At 37.8% G+C, this 17,206-nt stretch overlaps 1 protein-coding gene across 1 annotated transcript in view; it reads right to left on the reverse strand.

Moving 5' to 3' along the window:
- Positions 1 to 4,557: 4,557 nt before the first annotated feature.
- Positions 4,558 to 17,206, reverse strand: part of IPO5 (importin 5) — a 42,265-nt gene continuing 29,616 nt past the window's right edge. The window contains exons 19-26 of the mRNA XM_071549241.1: positions 16,617 to 16,789; positions 16,090 to 16,201; positions 15,456 to 15,511; positions 13,556 to 13,678; positions 12,711 to 12,930; positions 9,199 to 9,427; positions 7,541 to 7,682; positions 4,558 to 4,701 (exon numbers count right to left, since the gene is read on the reverse strand). Coding sequence (XP_071405342.1) covers positions 4,615 to 4,701; positions 7,541 to 7,682; positions 9,199 to 9,427; positions 12,711 to 12,930; positions 13,556 to 13,678; positions 15,456 to 15,511; positions 16,090 to 16,201; positions 16,617 to 16,789 — 1,142 coding nt within the window. The 3' untranslated portion in view covers positions 4,558 to 4,614. The remainder of the gene's footprint in view (positions 4,702 to 7,540; positions 7,683 to 9,198; positions 9,428 to 12,710; positions 12,931 to 13,555; positions 13,679 to 15,455; positions 15,512 to 16,089; positions 16,202 to 16,616; positions 16,790 to 17,206) is intronic.

Below are 17,206 nucleotides of genomic sequence, written 5' to 3' on the forward strand. Positions count from 1 at the left end.
AACCAGTCTGGCTCATCTGGTGCCTCAGGGTAGCTTTGAACCTTCTCTGCTTAGTAAGAACACACACCACCACATCCTCCAAAACGCCCCCCTGCCCTGCCACCAACAAAATGCCTTAAGGCATTCACTGCCTCCTGTTAGATCTTCAGTATCTATTCCTAAGGAAGTTAAATTCCCCTATATGTATGTGTGTGCACATGGTGTTACATCAAGTTATTCTTAAACCAAGAGTGGTAACAATACTAAACTAAAAAGACATTCTGATTTCATGATTTAGCAGCCACGAAATTCCCTGCACTTGAAGTGAGGTCATGAGTAGCATGATAAAGAAAAATCATAGAAGTCAAAACTGACTTGCACCTCCTATACCTTACCTTCCCAAAACCACAGAAAATATATCACTTGTTTGAACCAGAGTGACAGGAAAATCTTTCTTGCAGAGATTGTAGAAGCAGTCTCCCCAGAGCAGAAACTGCAATTCCCTGTCTCCAAACCAAAGAAATTAATTTCACACTAACTCCAGCCTTGCAGGAGCTCATCAGAAGATACTATCCCAGGCTGTCTCTCCCAGGCGATGTGGCTTCTTCTCTATCAGGTAATTACAAAGATCAGAATCAATTCTGCGAGCAAAAAATCCGTGAACTGGTTACAAATGTAAGACCAAACATTTGGGCCTCATGGGCTGGGAGAAACAAGGCACTGCCTTTGAAAAGTAAATACTCTGATACACAAAAGAAATCTAAAACTCAAAGAGACAAACCCAGATTTCTACAGGAATAAGCATACTGTGACTGAGCTTGTAAGCACTTTTGTATTCAAATATATGAAACACGAAGTTTTCATGTCCTGCGTGAGCCTCCATTCCTCACATCTCCTTTGCATCAGAGCAGACACTGTAGAAACCTTATCCCAAACGAACACCATGACTTTTATCCAATATTGAGCCCATACCTCTGATGTCTGAACAGATGTTAAGCTGTGCCAAGAGATGTTCTTCCTTGAAGAAAAACTAACATCTTCATGATATTCAAAAAGGAAAGGACCTATACCAAACAGACACTTCTATCCTGTTAGTGCTTTGCAGAAAACAAGTAAGGCATTTCTTAGAATTTAAGATACAGTCAAGTAAGTACCTTTAGCTAAGTTAGCAAAATAAGAACAAACCAAATGATCAAATAGCAAAGGGTAAGTCTGCTTCCCAAAGATGCACAACAAAATACTTTCAAGTTGAAAAAACGTGGAGTGACAAATACTTTACTTTTATATTAATAGCACCCTCATTGTATTTGGAAGACTCAGTGTATGTGTGCACCCTTATAGATACCACTGAAGCAAAAATAAAGCTACAGTTGAAGAGCCTGAGGCAGCTATAAAGCTGGCACATACATGCATACACAAAGCCAATAGGAAATTCACCTTCCTTAATTCTTTATTTCATCAAAAATTCAAACTGTGCAACACATTTTACTCTCATGCATGTACTCCATACATGAGACTGACAGTTCTAGACGTGTAGAGAACAACAGACAACATTTGGCATAACAATTGTTCTATGCTGGGGAACACCAGCCCTTGTGCTCAGCATTACTTTGGAGTCTCTGCAGAGAAAAAGCAAATACAGAATGCCACAGCAGTACACAAACCCCATGTTGAAAGCATGAAGTCTACAAGTCACTTTCTTACATAATTTCGCACAGGATTCTCGGGGGGGATCTTGTAGACAAAGCTAGGCAAAGGAGACTAGACGTTTATATGTATTAGCATCTGTCATTAAACAACTTAGCACTGCAAATAAAAAGCAAGTAGTTTCACCTTCAGAACAGTAAGAACAGATGAGAGTTTAGATGGGAACTCACCCGCGCTTCAGGAGATGAGGTACTTTTCAAAGCAGTGCTCATGAACAGTGGTTACTATCACATGCTTATTAAATAAGCTAATGGAACTCCAGTACCGGAACAGTGTTCAGTGAGTGGTGAGTTTTCTATTAGTGTTTTATTAAATGAGTACAACTTTGAACACTTGTGTGGATGTCTAGGGGAGATTCAGTTTCTCTTTGTTCACCCAAATCAGAGCACTGCTACTGTTTGCAGCACTCTTTATGCTACATTAGGAACATCTCTTAAACTATGCAATAGCAGAGCAGTTTGTTAAAGCAAGATTCGAACTATACTCAAGAAAAATGGTTGAATTCAAACTACAGCCCTTCCCACATCACTACCATAGTAAAGACTACCTCCCCTTCTTCCTAAGGGTGACACTGTTTTTCATATCTGTGGATTAAGTTACCATTCTACTATACTCTCTTTGGGCAATAGTACTTCAATGCAGAACAGGAACAGCTGATTGTTTAAAAACTGTGTAGTAAAGAACCAGAAGAGTCAAGATTTAGACAGCTTTTACATAGGTGGAAAGGAAGTACATAAAGGCTGTGAGAGTTGAGAAAAATGCTGCAGAAGCTTTTGGATTAACCCTGACAAGTGCAGTGGGGGGAGGCAAGAGAGCATGCCCTGGAACCAACTTCCCCATCAGGCTGACACAGTGACTCAGTACCCTTTGCTTCGATAAAATAATTGTTAACAAGGTAGAAGCAACTGCACAAAATTGCTCTATGCTGACTCTGGCACGCAGAGCAACCCCATCTACTGGCTCTATTTGTTCTCATTTACTTGGACTGAAAGGAAGGAAAGACTACAGTTGGATCATTAAGAGAGCAATTCAAATGCTACTCTCTTACATTACAGAGAGCCAAAACTGATGCTGTTTCAGGGAAATACCAAATGCGCTACTATTTGCTCCATACAGTGTTAGTACCAAGAAAGGGAAAAACAAATCTAAGTCTGAAGCTTTGAGAAAAACTACAAAAAGTATGCTGCTACATGTTTTAGATTGAAGGGAAATTGAAATAATGAATACTTGAAAACCCAAACCCCACAAATGAGAAAGATGATGAATATAGCATAACTGTAGTTGGGAGCAGCGCTTGAGATAACTGACCTGACTTACCGGTTCTCTCATAGTACTGGTATCCAATCTTTAACATGTATCTTTCAGAGGTATAAATGCTTAAATTTCTGTCAATACAAGACTAACAATACTGAACAAAATGAAAACTGGACTGGTAGGTACTTGGTGGTGCTGTTTCAGCTGCCTTTAAACAAACTACACTGTCAACACGGAGGGTTAAGGCAGTTTGTCTCACAAATATCTGGATATAATGGTCCTGGGCTGGTTTTGGTACACCTCATTTTGTATAGTTTTCTTTTCTGAAACATTTTCAAAGGAAAAACTAAGTTTATTCTTTAGTAAGAGAAGCATTTATTACAGGTCAAAGTTCTACTTTTCCTGTTATAAAGGAAGAAAACTTACAACCTCTGAAAAAGGTTTGTCTGGTTCAAGAGACAATTGAGACCGACTTGCAAAACACTTCAGTAACAACTGAAGTTTATAAAGATCAATGTGTACACTAACAGTTTTGAAGTAACAGAGTGCAAAAACATCACTCACCTTAATTAGAAAATCTGACAGTCTGTGCTTGTATTTGCTGGTAAATGATGTATTGCTCTTGCAGTACTAGAAAGGCTTTTTTGATTCCTTCAGGTCAGACTGTCAACTGCACGATTGTTTTAAACAAAACACAGGTTACTCTAACAGGATCACTGCCTGCCAGATCATGGTGCACATTTTCAGCTGGAACAACACTACATTTTATAAGTTAAGAAACGCAATTGCATCTGAACATGAAAAACATTTTAAAGTCAAGATATGTAAATTTACTGTCATACAAGGAATGCCATTAAGTTTTCCTTCCACACATTCGGGTGAAGAATTTGTTAAAAAGTCAAGAAACAAAAAGCATAAAATCTGTAATAGGCTACAATATACAAAGTTTCAAATATAAAATCAAGATTTGTATAGTTTGTTATTTGCATTTTTTCACAAGAGTAAATTAAAAGAACCACACATCACTGAACTTCTACACAAGCTTCTTGTGTTTCAATGTCATTTATTGAGGAGTGAATGAGATACTGTCAGACATGCCAAAGAGACTTCACATTCAAGGGCTGGAAGCTGAACAGCTTTCCTCATTGAGTCACTGTACAAGTCGTTTTTGGGAATCGAAAGTGCGATCAATGAGGTCTTCATGCTCGATGTTTGTCTTCAGTTTTTCATCTTTTGATCTACTAAGTTGTTGGGCAGAAGGAAACTTTCTACCCTACAAAGACTCACACTCCAATTAATACAATTAACACTAGATGTAGAGAAACGTTTATCTGTTATAACGTACATCTACTGCTGAAGGTCTTATGTCTAATGAGGAAATTCAACTTGTTTCCCTTTCACCATCGTATGGATGGCTTATACCGTTAGAAAAATACTCTTCAGTGCTATTGTAGGGTTTACAGGAAACTTCTTCCATGATGTGGGATAGAAACCGATTTAAACACCGTTCTGAAAGAATGCTTCTCCCTGCTGCCACTGCCTGTAGGTTGCAGAAGAATGGCCTACACGCACTACAGTTCTGGTTTTACTCAAAAAAAGAAACAAAAGAAACCTAAACAATAGGGTAAACGTTTATTTGGAGTTAGTTTTCTTGCAGATGATAATTAAGGCCCTTCAAGCAGAGTTTAGGAGCTCCTGTATGGCTGCCTGTTGATCTGCATTGAGCTGTGATATGCATTCTGTCCACAGTCCTCCAGATGTCTAGAAAACAAATGAGAAGTGGTCGTTATGCAGGCTGACAAGCATCCAAGGCACATCCTAAACTTTCTTATGTTTACAAAGCTCAACATTCACTCAGCTTATTCCTGTAACAAATATGCCAAAGACAGGAGACTGACATCTTCAATAATACATGGTGCTACGTAAGTTCAACTCAAATGCTCCAAAAGGCTACACAGAAGCAGAGTAATTGATTTGAAATGCCTGGGAACTCACTATAACTAAGTGGGTCAATTGACAATTGACACTTGTATGTTAACCATAACCTAAATAATTTGCTCTGCATTATACTGAAATTAACATCCCAATGTTCAGGAAAAACTGAACCATGCCTCCATGTGAGTGTTTTGGGCACTGGTGCAACAGTTGTATGGCCAAACTTCGCGAACAAAGATTTGGGAAGGGTCTCCCCACGTGGGTGTGCCCTTCCAGGATGTGCAGTGGATTTTTGAGGTGAGGCACAGCGTGCACAGAACTGGCCCCGCAGTTTAAGTTCTGAGGTCCATCTGCCACGGCCGAGCGAGCTTGGACAGTGATAGTGAAGTCCTCGGGACTGTCTACAGCACCCGGTACTAACCGGGGCTGACCCTGCTGAGCATCCGAGATGTGACGGGATGGGATGGCAGGGAGGCATTGAACTGCCAGGGGACGGTCCCACTGAGACTCAAACTCAGGTCCTTGGGATTCGGAGTCTGGAGTGCTCTCCATTACACCACGGAACTGCCCTGGTGCAGCAGCAACACACTCAGAACTGCTGCCAACACACAGCACTGCTTTTCAGTGAAAGGAAGGGTAAATTACTTTCCAGAGAGCACAGAATCTATCTGGGTAAATGTAAACCCATCATCTATGCTACCACAGCCCTTAGCTGACACAGTAGCTTTTAAAGTTACCATCAGTAGGGTGATTCTAACAGTACTAGAAAATGTTGAAAATTAAGCTAGGTTGGGAAAAAAGTATTTATTCACTTATCAATAGAGGCTGGAATCAATTGGCACCCTGCTTGCTTGAGGACAATGATAGGGAAAAATAATTGTAGGTGACCGACTGCAGGTCTTTAGATTGGCTTTTGCAATAACAGCATACCTGAATTAAAAAAAACCAGTTTACTTTATATTTTACATTCAGTTATGTTACAATGCCCTTTTCTCATACAATTAAAAAAAACCAAAAATGGATTCACAAAATTCAAAAACAAAGGCTCTCAAGTTTAAGTTTGTGGTTTTTAGTTTTAAGTAACACTAGGCATTTTAGACTCTCAATGTATGATTGCAGAATTAAACGTGCTATTCCAGCATTTCTGAAAAACATTTAAATGGATACCTCACACTGAAATGTTTCTGGCCTGAGAATACGTAAGCATGAGGAAAAAAGTTTATGTTCAATTCCAGTTATGACCATAATGTTGCTCAGGTCAGATGCTGGCAGTGAAACACCAAAGTCTTTCACCTGGAAACTGGGAAGCAGCAGCAGCAGCAACAGCAGGCAGACTTGCTAGCAATTGCACAGCCTTTAAAACTCCTATCACAGCATAAAACATTTACAGCCCTTTAATAAAGTCAAAATATTATGTGTGAAGAGAGACAGGACTGGTAAAAGTGTGCTAAAATTGGATTTTTTAAAAGACATGACTTCTAAGATCTTTTCCTCCACAGTCTGATTGTAAATCATTTGGCCACTGTTCAAGTCTTGTTATGTATTAACATTCCTGTCATTCCTGGCCAAAACAAGACTTTGCTATACACAACTAATTGACACATCTATGGGCCATTGTCTTGTTAAAAAAGTAATGATTATCTAACCTTGATAATTTGAGGTAAAGTGGACAAATGCATTAGCATACCCTAATACAAAGTTCGATTCCCAGACTTTAAGTACTAAAATAGCAAGGATTTTATATCTGTCAGCCAGAAGCTAGAGTAGGCACTTACACCACTTTCAGTTTGAAACTTTGCTCCATTTAACTCTCTTTATGCCTTCAGAATTTTAACAACTCATTTTCTACCAGACATAATGGATCTCACATGATACATTCATCCAAGTGAATCCTTTTCAACATCAAGTATTCCTAAAATTCTTGAACCTGAGTTTTGCCAAAGCAGACCTGGTAGAACGGATAATAATTGAAGAGCTCCATGTGTTTTTATGTGCTCCTTTCCAGCATTAGGTGCTACATACACCTGACAACATCTGGCCCTGGATCAGATCTACCCCACTGCACTATCACTTACAACACTGTAGAGAAATGCTGCTTAAATACTTGGACATTCCCAACACCCTGAAGTTACTCACAGCATAAAGAAAGGAAGTAAACCCCAAGGCAGTTCCCCAAAGGCAGGGAAAGCATTGAACAGCCATCTATATTTGCACTGGATTAAAAAGGGCAGTAGTAAACTACTTGTGGTTTGCACACGATCCAAGACTCTGCTGTATTAGTAAGTCACCACAAGGTACTGGGTACCCTTACAAAATCCATATCTTGGATCAAATCCTGCAGTGCAGTTCACTGATAAAGGACATGGAGATTTGTCTCCAGATTTTGACTTCTGACTCAGAAAAAAATCTGCAAAAAATACTAGCTTGCATGTTAACCTAGCTGCACATAACTACCTTTTTTCTTTAATTAATAAGCTTTATTCAAGTGCAAATATCATCAGGTTTTATCATTAGTCATTCAAGAAATGTCCAAGTATCTCCAAGAGCACTGGCTGAAGTGTTATTCTCTACGGAGACAACGTTCTCAAAACTGGTTTATCAGTTTGGTTACTTCTAAAAATAGATTCTAAACATTTCCTTCATACTAAAGCAAGCATTTATTTACCTGCACTTGGCGAACAACATTAGCCAGTCGCTTGATACACGGATCTTCATGTTTGATAGCTTCATGAATTTCACCATCCGCAATTATACCAAGTATTCTGGGAAGGTTGGAGTTGTTGGGACCGAGGACAACTGGGTTATTGCTGTTACAATCAAAATATATATAATTACAAATAAATTAATGCTCAACTCAAAATAATTAATATAAGTATTTTACATGTAAATGGAATGATTCTGTATGATCTTATTCTAAAGCTGCTTATTTACATATACGTTTCACACAGCTGACTAAGTACACACAGCTTTTTTGCCTGCTGAGAGAGTGTTCCCTCTATTGTTAATATTTAACCAGCTGGTTCTTCCATGAGCCTAAACTTTATCAGGAAGAAGTTCTGAACTTTAGAGAACAGCTGAGTTCCATGTAGATGGAACTGTAAATAGCGTGAGAGAAATACCCTGCCTAAAAGGGCTTATTCCTCTCTCTCTCTCCTCTTTCTGTCAGTGCTGCAATAGGAAGGAAGCTGTGTGACTGGTGTCAGGAGTGCCAGTAACTTCAGCCCCCTGCCAGCACTCTCAGTGACACAGCAAGCAAGCAGGTCTGCTCCCTCTATCCCAGCCAAATATTGGAGCAGAGGAGTATTAGTAACCAGGAATGTGTGAAAAACATGATCTACCTTCCTTCTGCTAGAACGCAGAGGCTGTGAATGCAGGACTGGCAGAGCTCCAAAGAAGCAGGTGACCAAGCTGAGCCACCTGCACAGAGCTGGGTACACAAATGTGCTACTACTGCAATTCCCCATCTCTGTATACCTGTGGGCATGCACACCTGTCGGCATTATTATGGTGTCTCTGCACAGCTGTTATCAATCCAGGGATCTCAGTTGCCACCACTTATTTTGAGACTTTGCCTCCATAAAGCACCAAGAGACATACAAGGTAATCACAAAGTAGAAGAGACTGTAGGAAATCTAAGTTACTTCCTTCATATTTTTCTCCTAAGATACAATACAGGGTCAGCCATAACACCACGTTCTTTCACTCAATTATGAAGTGCAACTCGCACCCACACTACAATGATTATTTTTATTTTTTCTAATCCACCAACCTATGAGAGGAACTACAAATCTAAAGAACAAGCTGTGGGGTCAAGATGCTTTCAAGAGTAACTGAAATAATTATTACAAACTTATTAAGGGAAATAACACTGTACCATGAAGTTAAATCCTTATTACTTCTCTATTTTATATATACTTGTCTTCGTTGATACTCTAGCTTTGGAGAGCAAAAAGGTGCAAAACTACTTTAAAACATTACAAAATGAAGGCTGCAACAGCATGTATACTCCTCCTACGTAAAAAGACTGATCAGTTATTAGTGTCGATATGTAAGCAGAACATCAAAAATTTTTCTGAAATTTTCTGCAGAAGTTCTCTGCTGATCCTTTCCTATCATGTACATATAAAGCAGCCAGGATTTTTTTCCAGCCACACAGACCCCTGTTAGTATGAGAACGACGACTGCTTAAAAAGACAGGAGTATCATCAGAGAAGGCTCACTTCTGACATTCTGAATTATCTTCTCTAACCATATGCAGATTAATCAGTTTTGGAAAAAGAATGCAATGAAAGAACCTGCATTAATATGAAGACTTTGCCTCACCTCTCAAGTAAGTCACACAGATAGTTGAAAGCATGAACAGCTTCTTCTTTGTCTTCATGAATTGGAAGCCATGATAACCAGTGTGGGAGCACTTCTTCAACATTTATACAGTCAGGCTTGAACTTCATTATCTTTCCTACAGCTGAAATGCAGTTTTCTGTTGCATTGATATTGTCTTTGGTTTTGGCATCTGGTGACTGAATGACTCTCACCAGCAATGGAAGCGCCTCTAATTGTTAAACAATACAAGAATAAAGTTTAATGCGTGATGAAGTTACACTTCATTACATCACAAATTCTACATGAGACAGCCACACAAATTAAAACCAGTATTTTTTGTGTCCCAAGTACCAAAATCCAATCATTTCAATGTTCTGCTACTTCTAGGTTCTCTGCTCAATAATTATCATATGAAAACCAAACCACATAAATAAAGCCTTGCAAGGAAACACAAGAAAATAGCTACTGCAAAAGTTTGAATTTGCTTTAGAAGTTCAGAAGAAAAAAAATCTTGCCCTGTCTCTCAACTAGTTATGCAATGTAAAATACACAAGACATTGTAATTTCTAAGTAAAAACATAGATAACAAGCACTTTCTTTTTAATCTAATAGGTTCTATAAACACAGGATGAGGAAAAGCGCTGCTAAGGTGACATTCAGAATAACATGAAGTGTAGTTCAAGCCTGCTGTACATCTATTATGTTCACATATATATTACAAAATACATATGTATGTGCATATACACACCTCCTACCCCTAAAAAGGTGTCCCAGGAAAAGCTCATAGGTGTAATCTCATCGGGTTAATCAACATAGCATGGTTTAGATCACAAAAGTAAGGAAAGGAAATGCCTTCCAATGAAGGAAAAATGTCATTTTTCTTGCTGGGTTAATAGCAATTATATATCTTTTTATGGGTAACCCCAAGTACACTTCTAAATGAACATTAATGTCACGTGTTTAGTAACTAGTGTCCATGCAGACTTCAGAGCACTCTACATGCACACAGGAACAATTATCCTTGTGTTCTTCTGCTAAAAATAAAGTGCTAAAGCTGTGAAATCCTGTATCAGCACAGAAAACATGTTGTGGAATTGTGCAGAAAGCACATTTCAAAAAAACTCCACTTACTGAGGAAGAGCAACATCTCACACTACTGCATTTTAATAAGTAGCAACTTTGCAGTTAAAGAATACACAACGATACTTGCTTTATTAACTCCACTGAATTAGATTTTTGAACAATTCAGCAGCTATGGAAAAATATCATTAACCCTACGCTAGACAAGGGTACTTTCATGGGTGTGATAAACATTACAGAACTGCAGAAACACTGGTCATCAGATCCACCAGCTTGTATATCAAATGCAGGATAATGATGCTGGGCTTATCTGCGAAGCAGAATTTGTTTCAAAGAAGTTTATAATGTCCAGGCAAGCTGAGTCTGCATTTTACACCTCACGTTTTCATGACTGCTGAAGCTAAAATTCATCTGTGTTTCTTCACTCCTTAATACTAATGAATGGCTCTGTAGGTATATGTGTCCTTGCAGCCACAAAATTAGTAGGGCATCAAAATGAATCAGCATCACTTTCTACCTACAGCTTAGCAGAGGAGTTTTCCATCTATCTATAAAACAGACCCATTCCACATAGCTGATGGGTTAGGTAATCCTTAAAAAATCCTTTTGACTATGAAAGACCATCTTCTATAATAATAAGTTTGTTTCCAAGGTCTGACTTCTCCACCAAGTATTGAGACCACTGACATGATTTAGGAAGAAGCCCATGACTAATACAATTTTCACAGAGAAGAGCTGATTATTCTCTTCCACCACCATAAGAAATAGAAGCAACATTAATGGTTGCATCAATTTTAACTCTGTAACACCATTTAGAAAGTTATGTAGTTTTTCCTTCCATTTTCTTTCTTTGCTCTTTACTAATTTGGTTTTTAGTACTTTTTGTTTCACCATAATGTAGCTCATGTGCCACTCACGAGTTCTCTCTATATTGCTGGATTTTTTCAACTGACTTCCAGAAATGGTCATGTTAATATATTAATACATTTGCTTTTTCTGAACATACCGTTACAAACTTGCAATAGAACCATATGCCAAGCACTATATAACAATCAGTAAAGAAATTAAATTATAAATACAAGCTCACAAACATGATGTTTTTTCAAAGACAGCAAAACCCATGGAGTAGAAAGAACACTTCTCGTGCCATGGATTTGCTTTGTTTCTAATCACAGCACATCTTCATCTATTAAAATAAATTACAAAATTCTTTCAAGAATGTACAAAAGGATTTAGAATACTTCTGAGGTGCCTGCCAATAAAATATATGCTTTAAAGTAAAAAGTTTATTTTCTCTAAAATTTAACGAAAGGAGAAGCCAAGCTTCTGGGTTCAATCAGGAATTATTTGCCCAAATACTAAGAAAAGGATCAAAGATATTACAAAGTTTAAGTGGGACAAGGCAAAGTCTAATGAATGTAAAATAAGAGACTTCAACAGATGCTAAAAAGTCCCCAAAGTTTCATAATCCGAACTGTCTAGACAATTCTAAATTTTAAGGTTCTCAACATTCCACTTCAAGGTTTCCAACTCTGCTTGTTTTCTTTTCTTTTTTTTTTATTAAGACACCTCATCTTGATTGCTACCATGTCACATTAACAATGAAAATTACAACCCTGATTGATGTAGGTAAGATTTGTGTTAAAGCCCTGATTTATCCCATGATTTTTATTTTCTTACATTATTTAACTCACCTTCTGTTTAAGATTCATGCAAAATACATACTTGAAATACATATTTATCTGACTATATACTTTCTTAAAAAAGGAAGAAACACTCTACTACTTAGTGTGCAAAATTAACTTTGGCGACTGGCAAGAAGAGTGCAAGCAAACATTTCCTTCAATTCAGGATGAATTTGAAGTTTTAGAGGAACTCAAGACATTCAGAAAGAAAGCTGACCAAGTGTTTGTGATAAGCATTATCATACTCATTTCATTTCTTACGTCACAGAAATCAGCCTCCTTCTTTATATATATAACTGGAATGCAGAGAGCCACATTAGTTGTATTCTAGGCTATTGCTTAATACAGGTCACTTGTAGAATTTTTCCAGACATCCAAAGAGTTTTGCCTTAATATGTAACCCCTTTTAGTATTAACAAAAAGCAGCTATGAGACAGGTGTGTATCAGAAATCTCTTCTTTATGAAATCCACATTTGCATGTCAGACTATGTTTTAAAAGAGAATATGTTAAATCAAGTTTGCTAAGCAATAAGTGCTGTGACAGAAGTGCTACTAAGCAGAACAACAATAAAAGCCCAAGGAATTCAGGTACTTTGTTGTTAAGCCATCATTAGTCTACTACACGGGTTATACTGGCAATCTATTTCACTGCCAAGGGGAAAAGACCTCCTCAACCAGAAGCTGAGCAATTTTTATTTCCTCCCACCCAAATAACACATTCAAATAGTTTTATCAGATGCAGGTACCTGGGCAAAAAGGACGGTAGCTATCCCCACCGAATTGTGCCATAACTCCAACACCGTAGGCAGCAGCTTGCCTGACCTCTGGCCTGCTGTCACACACCGACTCCAGCATTGGCCTCAGGAAGTATTCAGCGTACTTGAATGAGGCTGGGCTGCAGTGCTCTACAATATCATCAAAAATGCAAAGCCCCCACTGTCGGTCTGGCCACGGCCGGTGCGGACACTGCATCAAAAACAGGTAGTAACGTTTTAGACACCTGAGAAATTTTACACAGCCAATGACTATAACAACACAACAATCACAGGAACAGTAGTCTAGTACTTTTGTTAAAACCCTCCTAGACTAAATTGAATCCTACAAGCATGTAATTTTCTGCACTTACATTTGCAGCAGTATCATAAATAAAACAATATCCAGATGACTATCTGAGCTAATTGAAAGAATAATGGGTTTCGGCCAAATCCTTTACACCTGTTTCACACTCCATTACATATTTCAGCCTCAATTTTCCCCCCAAGAACCTGCAACTCTTTTTAGTCCCTTCTCTGGAAATCCATTTTAGAGAACATCAGACACTCTCAGGGAACTTAAATTTCTCAAAAACATTGTATGTGTCAATAATCCTGGGTCTTGCAACGCAGAAATTATAAGTAGCACAGCAATACATGTACTCAAAAAGCATATCATAACAACTTCATTCTTCATCCAGAATATTTCTTCAACCACCTCTATCTTGTAAACCAGCAATTGTTACATTCTATCTACCAAGTTCTTTAAGATTCCAGCAAGATTCCTATTAACACATCAGAAAAAAAAAATTCAAATCAAAGGAAAGCAAGGTACTTACAATTAGGTTAACAATTAGAGGAAGTAACCTTTCAAACCATGGCAGTACCTTCTCCTTGTAACTGCTGAATATTGCCTGCAAAATGTCTGATACTTTAGTCAAAATATAAATGTCGCTGTCATCCTGAAAGAAAAAGGATACAATTCTCATTAACATCTTTAAAATAGTGGAACTCACATGAATGCCAAGGTGTTTAAACTAATGGAATAAAGCTGGTTTATGACTTTTTTTGTAAAACAAATTTTTTTAAGTTCACTAATTTTCAATTCTTGTCTAATCACAGAATGGTTTGGTTTCAAACAGCCCTTGAAGTTTGTCTTGCTCCAACTCTGCTGCCACACACTGGGACACCTTCCACTAGACCATGTTGCTCAGAGCTCCATTGAAACTGGCCTTCAACACTCACAGGGATGTGGCATGCACAGCTTCTCTGGGCAACACGTTCCAGTCCTCAAGGGACGTCACTTGTTACTAATTTCCATTTGGACATTGAGGCACTTAATGGAACTCTTACGACTTGGCCATCCAGTCAATTCCTCATCTGCTGAACAGTCCATTCATCAAATCCGTATCTCCCCAGTTAGTGCAAGGATGTTGTGTGGTAGCCAGTCAAAGGCCAAGAGGTAAGGGCTACATAACATACTCTGGGATCAAAGGTGTATATCCAAATCATTACCACCATACGCTAATTCTGTCCATATGGCCAAGTGACATGCTGCTGCCACTCCTCCCTTCACAGGGTAATGCAGACAAGTCACCCTCCAGATTTTAAAGAAAAATCAGCAAACATTAAAACATTTAAAAAAATGCCTTGCAAAGTATGGCTTCAGCTTTTCTAAAACTGCTGCTTGCTCACATTATCTTTCATTATCAGTACAGAATGACACATATGGAAAAAAAAAAGATTAAGAAGACATCTAACTCACCATCTACAAGAATGAACAGCAACCATTGTAAATAAGAAAGGGAAAAAACTAGGAAAGGATCTCTGTTCAGAACCTGAATTTTGTTATGTTTTGATCCCAAGCAGTATAGAGGCAACAGAAAGCTATACTTTTGAATGCTGGCCTAATGTTCCCAAAGGAAAGGGGGTCAAGAACTAAAATGTTATTTAAGGCAGTATTTACATATGGATGCATGATTTCTTAGGATACATTCTGGAGTCTGCATACAGGTTAGACTCATGTAATCAAGCTTCACATCTGCACTGTGAGGCAAAACAAGTTTCTTACTTCTTAAATTTACTGAGTGTCCTTTATGTCTCATGTTAGAAGCAACAGTGATTTATAATTCTTTATTACTCTCTCTATACCTATAATGATTTTATAAAACTATTCTATCTCTTCTACAATCGCTCCTAAACTAAAAAGTCACTTTGGTATTCTCTCCTAAGCAAACACATTAAGGCATCCATTTATCTCACTGTCCTTCTCTAATACTATTTTTGGGCTATTCTTCTTGAGACAGGCTCCTGATGTGACACACCGGTGTCTTGGAATCAGAGGTATGCTCAAGATTAAGAGCGAGCTAGCTCATAAGGCTCAAAGAAAGAGCAACTCAGCAGGGTTAGGCTTTAGATTAAATAATCTGCTGTTGAATTTGTATCAGTGATAAAATTAAGAATTGTTCAAGAGGACGAAGAAAACAAAAAGCTATATCCCAAATTTCCTCTTTCAGTATACTTAGAAAGGAAACCTTCCATATTCTCTAATTCACATATGTAGTGTGACTCATTTCTTAGTGGAAGTTCTGATGGACTGGACTATAGTAACAGAATATTCTTCTAGGAAGGAGCAATTCTGAGGATGCACTATGCTTTAACCAGGTAGCACAGCATATTTGTGTAATGTTTTTCCATCCTGGTGCTTGATGAGAGGAAAAACTCCCCAAAACAACTTACTTCATCTTGTAATGACTCTTCAACTTGTTCATCATAGTCTTCATCTTGTCTTTTCGCTAAATTAAAAAAGAAATTTAATGATTACCTTTCTACAAGTGCATAAGAACTCTGTGAAAGGGAAAAATGATGCAGACAAAATTTAGAAAACAGGAAACAGCAGTTGAAGATGCAACAGGAATTTTCGGTCTTTAAGAACCTTCAAAGAGCTTTCACAGAAAACAAGTAGTATGAGACAGCTCATTTTAAGAATGTGCAAAAGCACATGAAATAAAAATACCAGCTTGTCCATAAAGACATGAAAAGTGCTTAGAAATAAGAAACTACCATTGCTTTATGAAAACTGCAAAGACTTCAGATGAAAAAACCCACAGAAATGACAACAACAGATACGTGCACTGTCTTTGCAAGTAAATCTGGCATCGACTTTTGATTAAACTACAGTATTGCTGCAAATCCTCCCAAAGCTTACAAATATAACTCATGGATTTTGTTGTTTCAAAGCCCAATTACCTTACATAAATACACAAATTGAAGAAATATGGACTAAGCATTTTTTCTGTGTTCAGAAGTAAGAAAGAATTGCACTTTAAAGAACAGCCATATCACATGTTAATAGGACTTTGTGTTAACTTACCCTGTCTTAATTCTTGATTTTTAAAGTGCTCTTCTAGTTTTCCTTTCAGTATTCCTCCAAGTTCTTCAAAGTGTTCATTGTTAAGGCATCCGTCTCCCATTACCTCAATGCACTTGTGAAATAAAATTATCAGTCTTAATGAAATCCAAGCACCCAAAGAATATTAATACATGCTCTGCTTTAAGGGATCACTAGCAGAAATAATACTATTAGAACAGTCATACTGTAATCAATGCTCAAATTATACAACTAAGGCATAACATCACTGTACACTTCATACCCGTAACTTCAGTCACTTGCAGTTAAAATGAACTGATCTGATAATTGCTTTAGGTTGATACTTCAGTATTTTTGCAAAAAAATACAACTAAGTTTTTCCATCAGCTATAACATTTACAGTCAAACCAAATTTCATGCAGAGGAAGCCTTGCATTTATTCCAGCTGTGTAAATGCACATCAAACACATGTCCTGTCTTATTGCGGAAAGCTAGACAGTAACACCACAAAACTTGTAAGGAATAGTTACCTTTGCAAAAGAATGCATTATTTCTGAGAGAACATCTGACTCTGGTTCTGTCCCAATGGCTTTGATGAGTGCATCACACATGAAGTGCCACATCTGCGTGAGGTACTCTGGCCCACGAACTTGAGCACATTCAAGAAGGAGGGGCATTGACTCTGCTGCTGCCACTCGAACACGTGTCATTGTTAAGGAAATAAAGCAATCAAATCCAGCATAAAGTGCTTAGAATTTAAGCACCCATCACCATAATTAAGTTCTTAATTTTCTACCTGAAATTGGTTCTTTTTATTACGGTCTAGTCCATTTGATTTCTTAAGTAGATACAGATTAAATCGCAGGAAAATTAAACTGTCTGCTATTTAAAAGTGGCTTCAAGCTGGTATCAGGCCATGACAGGAAAGCTGTTCAAGTTCTACTTCACTTTGTTGACACAAACACCACTTTCTCCACTGATGGCTTATTTAAAGAGAAACTGGGGGGAAAGTAGGATACATTGCCTAAAACAGTGTGTAAACCAACAGCCTCTGAAACAGTTTCTGCTAAAAAACTACAGAATATTTTAACACTAACACTTCCAAGTCATTTAAGAAAAA

Source organism: Pithys albifrons, chromosome 1, assembly GCF_047495875.1.
Source record: "Pithys albifrons albifrons isolate INPA30051 chromosome 1, PitAlb_v1, whole genome shotgun sequence".
Lineage (NCBI taxonomy): Eukaryota > Metazoa > Chordata > Aves > Passeriformes > Thamnophilidae > Pithys > Pithys albifrons.